General features: G+C 40.2%; 1 protein-coding gene across 2 annotated transcripts; it reads right to left on the reverse strand.

Moving 5' to 3' along the window:
- Positions 1 to 11,882: 11,882 nt before the first annotated feature.
- LOC110617406 (protein LATERAL ORGAN BOUNDARIES) lies at positions 11,883 to 14,146 on the reverse strand. 2 transcript variants are annotated; one of them, XM_021760156.2, is made up of 2 exons: positions 13,847 to 14,146; positions 11,883 to 12,848 (listed from the first exon to the last, which is right to left on the reverse strand). In XM_021760156.2, the coding sequence occupies exon 2, from the start codon at positions 12,840 to 12,842 to the stop codon at positions 12,285 to 12,287; it is 558 nt and encodes a 185-aa protein (XP_021615848.1). In that variant the 5' UTR covers positions 12,843 to 12,848; positions 13,847 to 14,146; the 3' UTR covers positions 11,883 to 12,284. The 2 variants fall into 2 exon arrangements, with proteins under 2 accessions (XP_021615848.1, XP_021615847.1); XM_021760155.2 differs by having other exon boundaries at positions 13,897 to 14,145.
- Positions 14,147 to 14,456: the final 310 nt, after the last annotated feature.

Genomic DNA, 14,456 nt, shown 5'->3' on the forward strand with positions numbered 1-14,456 from the left:
CTCTGTGATTCCGCCGAACATTCGCTCCCGGGGAAGTTCGGCAACAGCACTGGCCGGAGACTCGGAGGTAATGCCTGACGCGTTCAGAACATTGTCAGTAAGAGATAACGAAGGCATAGCAGAAACACCTTTCTCCTTCCCAATGGGAGGAAGAGCTGGAGAAGATCCTGCAGCAGTCCTGGACTTCTTCCGAGCAGGAGACGGGGCAGATGTTCCGAAGGGGGCTGGACGCTTGTCCCCGGTCTTTGATGAAATGCCCTCAGATCCCTCAGGCTCAGTCCTCGCAGGGGCAGGGGCATCCTGTAACGACCCCAAAAATGGACCGTCACCGGCGCTAGGATTCAGGTCGGCTTAAGGCCTCCAGAACCCGTAGCAAGCCTGCTATACTCTCTGTGTACCTGTAACACTCATACATGATCATACATTTTCTGTAAAAATAAAACTCTTTTCTGAACCAAGGCTTAACCTGTGCATGCACTATCTCTGTACTCTGTACTCATGTACTCTGTACTCTGTATCCCTGACTAGAGCTTGCTCTAGATGGGTTAACTCATACCTGTTAAGCCTGGTTTTCACATACAGGAAAATATATATACATATACAGATCATGTACAAAACATAGGTCAAGCAACAACTATTACATCTCTTTAATATTACATGTCCACTCTAAGCTATTACAGATCTCTTTACTTTTCCTGTACTCTGCTGGACTGTCCCTGTACACTGTACACTGAACCTGCAAAACTGGGGTTAAGGGAATGGGATGAGCTCTATAGCCCAGTGAGTAGAACAGTAAAACATCTCAGTAACATATGATCTCATGGAATGCACCATAGCACAGACAAGCCACATCAAGAGTAAACCTGTCACCACATAGTCCCAGTAACTCTGTGCCAGGGCGTAGAATCGAGCACCTGGTCTTCCTGTCATATATGTATATGTGTATATAACACCTCTGTACTTACCATTGCCAGGGCGTAGTCAAAGGCTCCTGGACTTTGCTATACCTGCCAGGGCGTAGTCAAAGGCTCCTGGACTTCCTGTCTGAGACTATTGGATCATTCAGCATTCACTCACATCACCAAATAACGATGCAATGCAACATATTCGTGAATACTAATGCAATCAACCTATGGCATAAACATGATGCATGAGATATGCTAAAAGCAGTTTGTGGTTCAATTAAAAGTCAATAGTTTAGTTCCACTCACCTCTGGCTATCTGGACTGACTGACTCTGCAGGCTCTGAACCTCTGGAGCAGTACTCACTGCTGCTCTCTCTGGTTCCTCTGGTCTGTACCTATACAGATGGACTCAATGAGGGACCAAACAAACGTAGAAATAACTCTCTTACCTTCCCCAAGAAACCCCTTACTCTTACTCTAAACCTCATGCAAAACAGGCAAAAGAAAAGCTGGACAGGACACTTTCGGCGGCAGGTTCGGCGGCCGAATGTCCTCTCCAGAGACGAAACTCAAGCACCTTCGGCGGCACCTTCGGAGGCCGAATCCCCCAAACAGAGCCGAACATGCAAAAACACTCGGGGGCAAGCTGTGGCAACCAAGTCACCATGCAGGAGGTTCGGCGGCCGAATGAACCTTCGGCTGCCGAACCTGAGTTCATCCAGAACTCAGCTTCAACGGCAAACCATCTTCTCCTTCCCTTCAACTTCTCCAACCATGCATACTTCAACTAGTCAACACACATATACTCGAGTATATGTTCACAGGGGTCCAAAACTATCTACTAACCCCAAACAACAAATCAAACATAACACATAATCTTGTCTACATGCATAAATCATCAAAACTCCCATGTAAAACCTAAACATGCATCTCTCTCTCCACAACTCCCATAAAACCTTCAGAAAACATAGAAACACGGTCAAGAGCATTACTTACCTCCTGTACCAAGAAGATGAACACTCTGAACTAAGGAAAACGGACCAACTCTCCTCACACTCTCACACTCGCACAAACTTAGCTTTTTGCTTCATCCTTTCAAAAACCTTTGAACACACACACTAATCTTCTGTCTGAGCAGCTAAAACCACTTGCAGATGAGTCATGAGGGACGTGGCCTATTCCATGGCAAGAATCTGAGGCCAACATCTGTCCAAAGCCATGACTCAGCTAGCTGGCCAACTCATCGTCGGCTGCCCAATCACATGCAAGACCATGCAACTTTCGGGGGCCGAACTGAAAGCCGAACATGGAGCACTTTCGGCGGCCGAACTTATCTTCGGCGGCCGAACTTGGCTCCTCTACCTTAGTTCATTTCAACTCAAACCTATCAAACGGTAAAACCAAAAAACACATCATAACACGTAGAAAACATAACTCCTAGAATCCCAACACCCCGGATCCCACCAGACAACAGGAATTCCGGTGCCGGACTCTAACCGGGTATTACACATCCTGAGCAGAAACCTCTAAGATTTGGTCATCTAGGAGGATGATATCCATCCCTGTCCCAGAGGCCTCCTTGTCTTCAGTAGCAGGGGATTTAGATTTTCCCCCTGGCACACCCCCAGGAGAATGGGCAATACCCTGCTCCACTTGTTCAGCACCTTGGGTCTGCTCCACAATAGCTAGGGAGGCTTCCCTCACGACCTCTGAGGAGGCTGGAGCAGATCTAGACCCTTCAGCAGGCCTCGAAGTTGAGCTCGATCCACCTCGGCTAGACAGCCGAGATGACTTGGTGCTGCGAGAGCTCGGCTTCAAAGCTCTAGAAGAAGCTTTGGCGGGAGGTCGGCTAACCTTCTTGGAGGAAGCAGCTTGAACCATCTCCGCAGCAATCTCAGTCACTGAACGCCCATCCCCAAAGGCGTCGAAAATGGCATGCATATTATCCCGAGACAGGACAAAGTTCTTGGGGAACTTGATGTCATCCATTTTTACCTCAGAAGCTGCAAAAGAAACGAAATTATAAAGAATCAGCATACTTTCCGATATTATGAGCAAAGAAGAAACAGAATAGTCGGACAAGGCATTATACCCGTGTCCTGGATATCCCTAAGATTGGACGCGAACATACACTTCTCGACGTCATACTTCCTCTCAACGGAAGTCAGTCGAAGCAGCCCGACCTGCTCAATAAGACTCAATTGGGGCAGCTCGTTGCAACCTGGGAAGATCTCCCCCCAACTTAGATCCACCTCCCACGTTCAGGCGGACCCTAATTTTAACTCCGCCACAAGGAAGTTCTCCACCCATCCCTTTATGGAGTCCTTGTACCCCGTGAAAAGAGATAACCCACTACGGGGGGAAAAATAATAGAAATTTTGAACTGCCCTAACCAGACGGAAAAAAGTGACAAACAGACAGGCCGTAGGTGTAAAACCCCAACTCAGGCAGATAGACTCAAAACAGGACATGAACAAAATGGAGTTTGGGGATAACATCCGAGGAGTCACCCCGAAGTATTCAAAGACCTCAATAAAGAAAGGGGTAAAAGGAAACGGTAGACCAAATTCTCTCTGCTTCAAGAAAAACACTATACGACAACCCTCTTGGGGATCCACCAAACCCGGAGGGGGAGGGTAAGGAAGGACTATCCTTTCATTTGAAAGAGGTGCTCGAATGAGATACAACGGAGCATCTAAAAATCTTTGGGAAATATACTTAGTTATGTTGGAGGGTGTAATATGCGACTCAAGGTTAACAATATCAGGAAGCTTTGAACTTGCCATGGAAGAACAAGGAAGCGTACCTGAGAACACAATGGGGTGAAAAATGCAGAAGGAGTTGCAGGAAGACAGAGAGCAGAAAAGAGCTAGTTTCTTCAGAAGACAGAAGGAATTCGAGATGAAAGGCAATAATGAGACGGAACGTTGATCTGAACAGTTTTGTCTTGGAGCGGCGCGATCATTAATTACTCTCGAAGTTTACCCTCTCAACGGTTAGATAAATAACTGGTGAGAAGGTAAAGGGGCAAAAAGATGATCGCTGGGCTTCTCCACATCCGTCAAGGGGCAGATCCGTGATTACAGCCCATCAACCAAAAGCCCATTCGCCACCTACATAATACAAGCCCAACTTAGCCCGCAAGAACAACTCAACCTGCAAAATTCACCACTTCACCACCTCCATGGTAAATACCAAGGAAACAGAGGGGCAAGTCATGAAAAGACTCAAAAGTACAAGCAAATGGGAGCATGATAAAGGTCAGACTTGCTCATCGTTTAAAAAGTTATAAGATTTGACTTATCGTTATTGAACAAAGGCTGCGAGATCGGAAAGAGGCGATAAGGGCACCTCAGAATCATACAGAGCTGAGAGCTCAGAAATCAACTCAAGGATTAAAGACCGAGCTCACAGGTCGGATTAGTCCAGCTCGGAAAACATAACTTGAGAGCTCGGTCGGCTAAAGGAGGCTCAAAGCTCAATCCATCAAGTAAAGACCGAGCTCACGGGTCGGTTAGTCAAGCTCGGAAAAGTAAACCGACCGTCCAGTTGGTTAAGTAGGCCCGAAGCTCGGCTCATCGACTAAAAGCAAGAGTTCGCGAAATATGGTCAGTTCAGCTCGGAAAAAATGAAACAAAATTTAGTTGGCTAAAGCTACGAAGAAAAGCAGTATCAGTACTTCATCCATGACAGAGAAAGAACAAGTATGAGTAAAAAACAAGAATTTCATTAAAAGAAAAGTACATTACAGCACGTTACAAAGGCCTACACTACGGGATGAAAGACTATCCTTAAAGGATTTACATAACCACATACATCATCATCTACGTTTACATCACTGACATCTACCCTACTATCTTAGTCTTAATTTCGGGGACTATCCTAGTACGGAAAGCGAGCTCTACAGGTCGGCTGAGCTCTGTCTCGTTATTATAGGGGAACTGAACAAGTTGATTCCCATAAGCATTTCTCACTGTTCCCCTAGGCAAACGTTCGGTTACCCAAGTGTGATGCACGGTACATTCGGACAAGCTCAGATATTATATGCCGGCCGTGCACCACACATGAAAAACATAAGTCTTCGAGTTACGGCACCGAAGAGATCACAAAGCATACATTCGAAGAAATCGCTGGAGACTTGACTGAGTGCAGCTGATCTCAGTCCCTCATAACGTAAGCACCCCACACTGAAGGAAACAATAAGCTGATCTTTCTCGCCACTTCCATTTATATCAAAAGAAGATAACAGGGGCATCGGAGAAATTTCTTTCTCCCTCTTGAGGGAAGGCAAAGTTAGAGCAAACTCCCCAACAGCCCAGAACCTCTTTGGAGCCCGGACAACAAACAGAGGAGGCCGGCCAGACGACCTGGGTAAAACAGTCTCAGCAGCTTGCCGAATAGTCCCACCCATCGGCCGCCCTACCAGAAGGATCTCCAAAGCACCGTTGATCAAGCATAAATTAGCCACATTTTTATTATCTTTTTTATTGCTTATTTACACATTTTTTAGCTTAATTTATGGTTTTTATCTTGTTTTTACAGAAAAGAAAGAAATTGGAGAATTGGAGAAAAAGTGCAGAAAGTTGACAAAAAAGTGATCGGGTCAGTGATTTGCCCAGTGATTTGCCCACTGCTTGCCCAAATCAGGCTGAAGCAGAAACCTGAAGGCAACAGGCAGTAGTGATATGGCAAGTGATTTGCCCAAGAAACTTGAGGATCACTGGCCAAATCACTCGCAGAGACATAGAGGACTGACTCACAGAGAAGCGATCTGGTCAGCGATTTGCCCAATCACTTGAAGAAACTGGTCAAATCGCAGGGCAAATCACTTCGACAGCAGAAAATACAGCAGAGCGGGAAATTGTTCAGGAAATCGAATTTCAAGTTTTCAGAAGTCCAAATCCAACTCAATCACTACCAAAACAATTCCAAGAGCCACGAAAGAGTTTCTCACCAAGGAATTCCAGTTGCAATTAAATTCAACATCAAAAGAGGAGTCACAAGCCAAATTAAAAAGGGGTTTCAAAACCCTAGAAGGATGGAACTCTTCAACTATAAAAGGGCAACCTCCAAACCAGCAAAGGCATCTTCTGCTGAGGAATTGAACTCGCCAGAAACTCTCCAGCATCTTCCTCTTTCTTTTCTTTTCATCTTTTTGTGTATTTAGTCCACCATGAGTGGCTAAACTCTTTTCTTTTCTAGTTGAAGTTGGTGAATTTCAGATTTGTGTGATGAATTGGGAGATTTAAATCTCCATTGTTAAACTTCTATTTCTTTTCAATATTTATGCAATTTGAGCTTTCCATAATTATTACTTTGCTTTTAGAATCAATAAGGGCCCATTGTTTTTAAATTGCTTAAGTAATATTATTTGAATGATTTAGGTCCGTAATTGCTTAGGTTGTTCAAATACACATTTAATCAAATTGCATGATCTAGACTTGACCACGCGGTTGGCAAGGTTAGAATTAGGTTTCTCTAAGTCTTAATGCAGTTAACAGTTGTTCGATGCTACAATGCCCCAAGGACGTTCCTTGGCAACTTGTTAACTAGTGTTTGATTAGCGAACGTTTCCTAATCAAACTAGAACTAAGGAGGAATTTGGATTGTGAGAAGCGTCTTCCACATCCAAAACTAATTTATTGAGATAAATAGGAGTATTAAAGAATCAATGATCAATTCTAAACAATCTGAAATAGAACCATACTTCAACTAGAAGCTTTTCTCTTATTGATTTACTCATCTTTAAATTATTGCTTTCTTTTGCTATTTAGTTTTAATTCATCAACTCAAACCCCCCTCTTTTAATTATTTGTTATTTACTTATCTTGGTTATTATTAGGAAGATCTTTAGTGTCAATTCCCTGTGGTTCGACCCTATTGCCACTATCTACAAATTTATTTTGTTGGTTGATAATAGGTTTATTTTTGACGGCTTCGACAACCGCCTATCAACCGTCCAGACTCCTTAGAGGTAACATCAAATTTTCAAGAATTTTGAACTGACCCATTCTTATCTCAGGTACTGCAAAAAGTTTCAAAACAGAGACAAGTCAGAAACAATTCTCCATCAAGATGATAAAAGCAAGATTAAAACAAACCTCTGGGGCAACAAAGCAATACAAACTCAAGCTCACCTCATTCCGTTTGAAGAAGGCGTCAAATGGATCCTTTGCAGATAAAACAGAACAATCAGAACAATCTCGCTGGAGGAAAGAAGCAGACAGAGAAACGGAAAGGAAGAACCTCTTGTTCCAGCAGAGGATTTGAGAATGAAGAAAAGTTAGCGTTGATATATACCCGGAGCCTGAGGCCTTAGCACGGGGCAGAGCCATGCTAGACTCTAAGCTAACGGTGTCAGAATTTTAAAAGATAGTCATGGAAAAGGAAAGAAAGGACATGTCCAGATAATGATGACAGGAAAGCAAAGACAGCAAAGAACACGAAGAATGGAGAAAAGCCAGAAGGGGGAAAGAGCAGATAGGATTCGGAAACTGCACAACGACAGAAAGATGAAAGGATATTATTAAGGCACCTGAACACGAACAGGCGCGGTCATAATGGTTCTTGATATTCACCCCCTCGGCAGTGGGAGCAATAACTACCGAGAAGGTGAAGGGGCAATTGATGACCGCTGGATTTCTTCACCCCGGATCAGGGGCTTGACCACAGCCAAAGGCCCATAACGTAGAGGCCCACACACCTGATATGCACAACAAGCCTGGCTCATTCAACCTTCAAGGCCGGGCTCAACCAAGCTTCTTCACTCAGATCGGCCCAGTCCGCGACCAGCAGGCCCTCTCCTCTCAAGCTCAGCGTCCGGCCCGACTTTCGGCCCAGCCCAGTATCCAGAGCCATACTAAGACAGCATAGCAGATCCGCTCGAGCGTACGCACGAGGAGAATCAGAGGCCGTTACACATGAGCAGGCTGCTGATACCCCCGTACGCTCGAATCTGTATGTCAGAGACGTGTGTCCCAATCATGGAAAGGCCTCTACACGTCACCAGCAAGCATAGCGAAATGGATAAAAGGGGAACCCCTTCCCCAGAAAGTTTAAATTTATTTTTCAATACCAAAACTCTTGTAAAACCCTATTCTATTGGATCTCAGATCATCAAGACTTTTTTTTTTCCGACTGTGATCTGAATCTGAGTATTTAATTATGAGTGCTTTCAGAATTAAATAAGCAAAAATTCAATACGCCCCATGCACCCATTTCAGCTTCAAATTGAATAAATCTAATTAAATTTGGAATTGAAATTATCAATGATTTTTAAATTCAAATGGGATAAAAAATCAATTTAGAATAGTATCTTAGATGTAATCGGTAAATGACTATTAGTTCTTTCATATGAACTTTGTTTTTTAAATTTTTATCTCGTTGAAGGCTTAATGAATCCATCGTTTAGCGAAAAAACAAAAAAAAACCGAAGTTAGGACCAGGGTCCGTGGGAGTGGGTCTAGGAGTAGGCAGTAAACTTTCGTGCTAGTTACTTTATAGCTTAATATAAAATTTAATCAGATGATTAATTAAGATCTTATAAGACGACAATGGCTCATTGGTAGAAAATGGGTAGCCAGAGCATTGATTTCCGATCCCTGGCTGGTGCTGCAAAATTCGAGGGCATGGCAATCGCATGCCCTATCCACCTGCCCGCACGGCCTATCGATGTCTTCTGCTGGGCCTTCTTTGCCTACGCTGAGGCTTGGGCTGCTTTAGGTTTAGGGCACTTTCTTTTGTGTGCTGCAAAGTGTACACTTTAAGCTAACAAATGCAAAAGATATCATGTATGCATATAATTTTAAAAAAAATGAAGAAATATAAATATAAAAATAAAAAGATGAATTGTGAGAATGATTTTGAAGAAGTCAAAAACCTGGCCATATTCCAAATGAACACTTTCTGCGCATATGATTAGAGGTGCTGCTGATATTCTTTGCCCTTATTGTTCAAAGTTTACAACTCTTTCAATATATTCCATTCTCTCACAATATAAATAATAAAATATTAATGCAAATCCAATGTCTAAAGACAGAATATATGAATCAAGAAAGTGCATTTCTTTAACCCATAATCCTCTATTAATTTATACTCACGCCTATTATAACTATCATGCTCATCATCATTGGTAATCTCAACTCTTTCTATAAAGCCACTATTAAAAAATTATTTTTAATCAATTATCACTTGTACCATTATTTCAAATACCTAGCTAGGGTACAAGTTTGATGTGCTTCTTCAACTTTTGCATTCAACTTGTACTGCACGTAGATATATGTATAGATTAAGAAAAAAAAAATAAATTAATAATTGAAAAAGCTAAAGAAACATACCCGTTAGATTTGGGTCCTGATGCACTTTCGACCCTAAACTTGGATACCTATCCTGTATCCGAAGATGGGTAACATCATTACTCTAGCATTTGATTAATATGCATACAATTGTTTTTTTTTTCTTCTCCATTTCCTTTATTTGTGTGATACCCAATTTATTTTTATTCAATTTTTGTGCTAATTTTTTATTTATGTTTTTTAATAAGTTGTTTGCAGCACGTTATACCAATTATTTCTTATTGCATGTTGATAATATAATTTAATAATAAAATTCTTAATTAATTATTCAAATGTTAATATATAATTTTCATATAATATAATTTTAAAAATAAGAAGAAAAAAGGAAGTTGTTATTTTTCACTTCTTTGAACCCATTTCTTATAAGGCTTGGTGTGTGTATATATTTACTTCATTCATAAAAATTAAATTTTTAATTTTTAAGAAATTTATTTTATTTATTTATAAATTTATTCATTATTAATTAATTAAATATATACAGGGATAGATGAAAGGCTCATCTTTTTTTTTCCTCCTCAAAAGTAGGACATTTCTATTTCCAAATTACAGACTTTTTTTTGGTGATTGAGAGAATTGAATCCATACCTCTAATTCTAAGAGAGATTTCAACACATCAAATTCCAAATTACACTTGACATAAGAAGGACCGAAATGATCTTTAAAGGGAAAAAGAAATCCCACGAGAGGAAGCACACAAGCACAAGAATTTTATTCCTGCATCTTTAAAGGGAGGAAAAGAAATAATTTTTATTTTGTTGTGGGCAGGGCATAATAGGAACCCCACAGCCTCTGTTAAGATAGCTTGTCCTATCTAAGACCTGCTATTTTTCACCTGCTCTTTGCTTCTTTCTCACGTCTTTGCAGTTTTGCAGAGAGAAAGATTGATAGGTTTGATGGATTCTGAATCAGTAACTGTTGCATTCTTTACTCTTAATAAAAAGCTCAGTAATAACTCCAGAAAAGCCTTACTTCTCCCCACTCTGACTTGCCCTTCTGATCCAACAGTACATATATCACACCCACCCCCCTTAACCCCTCTATATGCATATAATATAAATTATCACACATTCCAAATTTATATAATATATAAATTTATATGGTGGAGAAATCAGAAGTTCAGAGGTAGAGATTAGATTTTGTTGCCCCAAAAACTCCAAGAAAGATAAAGGTAGGAGTTTGGCGATCTCGAGAAAGTGGTGGCTGGTGAGGAGGCGATGAATTGGAGGACAACAGACGTGCTTTTTCTTTTTCTTTTTTTTGTTTCATCACTGGAACTGCTAGCTTCAAATCCAGAGACGATTGGGAGAGAGAGAGAGGACAGTTTAACTTTTGTTGATGATTTGTAAGAGTGTTGTTGCACTTACAGTGTCTATATATATATATATCTATATATATATATGTGGCACAGCGAAAGAAGATATGCACAAACAGTGGCTCAACAATTCATCTGTGGGGTCTAAGGTGGTCTGACAAAAAGTGGAGTAGAAACAGAAGAGATGGTCGTGTTTAGTGATGAGAGCTTTGTACTGCTACATTAAAAGCACACATGAATGAATGTTAGCTAGTAGGTGTGTGCGCGCGTTTATGTATGAGAAAGAAAGAAAGAAAGAAAGAAAGAAAGAGAAAGGAATGAAAAGCATTAGACAGTCGAAGAAAATAAGGAAATTCAAAAGTCATCTCTCACGCAGACCACACATAAAAGAGAAAATAAGAATATGCTGATTTGCTGACCCTGGATGACTGTTTTTAAGTGCAATTTCAAACCCTAACCCTAAATTCCTCGGCTAATTAATTGCCCCCATTTTTTAATTTTTTTTTAAGAAAATGGAATTGTCAATAGCTTTTTGTTTATGGGTATTATCTTCATGTGTACATTAATGGAGGAAGATGATCAAGCTAGGAAAAAAAAAGGTTGCAACTTGAAGCACATGAAGGACAAAACTATGAGCAAGTAAAAGAGAGAGAGGGAGCAGAAGGCGGTCTATTGTCCAGCAAATATTGTGGATGATAAAATGAGTGATGGGGCTTGGACGCTTGGTGGAACAAAAGCTGAAAACCCTCTTACATGGAAGAACAGCTACTTTTTATGAATCGGATCCAATGAAGGGCAAAAACTGTGACTTACTGTTTTGGATACTTTTGCTACAATAGAAATGAAAGGTTAGAGGTTGGTTTTCATCACAAGCTTTATAAGGACCTGTACAAATTTAAGCCAACAGACTCAAACTGTACTCTTTTCTTTAATTTTATCTGAGAACAAAGCTTCAGCTAGCTTAAGTTAAAATTAAAAAGATGAGGAAGAGATGATGCTCATTTCTCTATTGTTTCATAAAAATAAACCTGACTTAGGCTTACGTAGAAAAAGACTATCAAGTATAGACCTAATGAAAATTATAAGAAAAAACTTTTGTTAGGTGTAACTTGGAGTTGAATTTACATATCTTTAATATGGATCTATTTGAAATATTGAATGGCAAAGAAAAGTAGTTGAAATAAAAATTCTGAGAATGCAAATTAAATAGGTGGTCCTCAAGAACAAATTGCAGAAAGAAAGGTAAAAATTAAGAATAATATAGTATAAAGGAGGACTATACAAGATTTAGACTTGGGCTAGCGAATCCTCTTTAAAACTTAAAATAATGTATTATCATTTATTCTGAAGCATAAACAATGACACAGAGAATTAGCAACCCTCGCATGCACATGCCTAGAGTTGCTCTAATGACAACAAAAGGAAAAGTTTCAGCAGCCACACACTAATTAATCAAGACATACAGCCTTATTTAGGTCCCAAATGCCATGCTAAAAATACTTAACACTTGTTGGATTTTAGCAGGATCTGTATAATTACCAAACCGACCAAAACAAAATTACCACGTTATGAAATTATAATCAAGTCTTCTAGCTAAAGAGTCCATGTGAGGCTACTTAGCTAGAAACCTTATAATACCATACCAAGAGAGAGTTCCAGCAAGTCATGCGCTGGGGGATAGCTAGAAACCCTACGTGGGATTTCTCTCTAGATTCACATGTTGCCTTCTCCTCCTCCTTCATTGATATCCCCAGATGGGTTGTCATTCCAAGGAAAATTATAAGGAAGAGGCATAGCAGAAGGTTGATAGAAACCCCCTTCATTACCCATTCTTCTATTAAAATGATCACCAGGCCTGGGCCGAGGAGGCATGTGGTGAATTGAACTGGTCCCCGGCGGTGCAGGCAATGCGGTTGGGATTTCATTGCAGGCATAGCGGATCAGATCAGCATTGGCCGCATCAAGTTCCTTCTGGAGCCTTTGGACTTGTCTCTGAAGGAATGAGATAGCACCAACACACCCATAAACTGGGTCCCTCACTCGTGCCTCCGCTTCATAGGCAAGGGAGTTCACTGCATCCTCTCTCTGGTGTGGGAGAAGCTCATTCAGCAGTTTGGTCACATTACTAGCTCCGAAGATCTTGTGGACATTGGCAAACTTTTGAGGCTCCTCTGGTGGGAAGTAAGGTGCAAAAATGCAACCAGGCATGCATTTCCTCCTTAAGAACTTGCAGGCAGCACAGGGAGAATTGTAGGAGCTGGATGATGCCATTTTTCTCTGAACAAGGAGAGTATTGTGCAGGAACCCCATTAATCTTTTTGTAAGCTTTCCTCAAATTTAAACTATCAGACTACTTCTGCCTCTCTTTTTTTTTTTTTTTTCCTTTTTCTTGCTTGACCTCAAATTTTCAGATTTTTAGTAAAGAATGTTATACGCCTAGACTGTTAAACAATAATTCTACAGATCCTTTAGTTTTTTTTCTTGCTCAGATGATCAGTTTCTTTCCCAACCCTCCCTTACTGTATTAAGTACTCCTCAAGGCTCCTATCATGTGATTCTGCTTCGTACTCCTATATTATTTTTATAAGCTTTTCATAAGCTTTCAAAAGGTCAAGTACCAATTTAAGAAAAATCTGGACTTCATCCCTTCTTCAATTTTCTCACTCTTTCTCTCACACACGCACATACAAATCTTTGAGACACGAAAACATGCATATATCTATTGAAATCTAGGAATTAAGTGTTATTTCATTGTTTTTCGCAGCTAGTTTAACTACCCTAAATTGCTTTTTCTCTGCCTTGCTTTCTTTATCTTTCTTTCTTCCCTTCCTTTTTTCACCTCCCTATATTTAAGTTCTGAAACACAATTTAATTCTCACACTTTACCCTCGCAACCAGCACAACCTTTCGCATGTCTTCCTTTAATTTTGTTTCAGAATTTGTCTTTTCTATTATTCATTAACTCTCACATAAATTTATATCTTCTCCACGCCAATTATGCAGAATTAAGCTGCATGAGGATTCAAAAGGGGATAATATCCTTCTGAAATTTGTTCTTGAACATGGGATCTGAATAGTGCAACTCTCTGTAATTGTTTGAGTATATTTATTTATATCTTTTTTTGTTGTACATGAACACAGCAAAGCCCTAAACCAGAGGCTTTAACCCAGAGGGCTCTAGTGTACCTTAGCCTTTAGCTTACCCAAAAACAACAAAAAAACAGAAAAAGGAATTATTAGCATAGTAAAGGAATAAAGAAGCTACATATATTTACCTGTTTGTGATCTAGGTTTCCTTTGATCAGATGAATAAAAAGAGAAGTACCTTTTCTTTCCTGAAGAGTTGAAGAGCTAGATGTTCTTTGTTCCTTCCCAAGATAACGTAGCCTTAGCCAATGAAAGAGAGAGCTTCAAAGATTTATGACAGGTGAAACTCCCAAAGAGGAAACCCTAATTGGAGAAGAAAGAGAATGAGAGTGAGAGTTGCAAATTCAGTATCAAAAGGCACTTGGGGAGGAAGAAGGCAAAGAGCACTTAGTGGATGGAGAAGGAATGGAGGCAAAAGACAAACAAAGGCAATAAATGGAAGGTACACTATAAAGAATGACTATGACCATGCATCTAATAATAATATCAGGGATGTGAGGATGTCTCCCATTTTCATTCCATCATCTCTCTATTCTCATGCACTTATGCCAATTTTTATTAAAGAAAAGAAAAAAACTATAACGAATTTGGATTCCCTCTCACTGTTTATGTATGCTTAAAACACTGAGATCCATTTCAATTTCACTGAAAAATTAAGTAATTTTCACAATAAGATTTACAGTTGAATATATGGATACCAATGTAACCATGTACATAAGATTTTGTGAATAAATTAAG

This window comes from Manihot esculenta, chromosome 6 (assembly GCF_001659605.2).
Source record: "Manihot esculenta cultivar AM560-2 chromosome 6, M.esculenta_v8, whole genome shotgun sequence".
NCBI classification, from domain to species: Eukaryota; Viridiplantae; Streptophyta; class Magnoliopsida; order Malpighiales; family Euphorbiaceae; genus Manihot; species Manihot esculenta.

Excerpts from the sequence above, each read along its gene's own strand:
- LOC110617406 (XM_021760156.2), bottom strand. The coding sequence starts at position 12,842 with ATGGCATCATCCAGCTCCTACAATTCTCCCTGTGCTGCCTGCAAGTTC.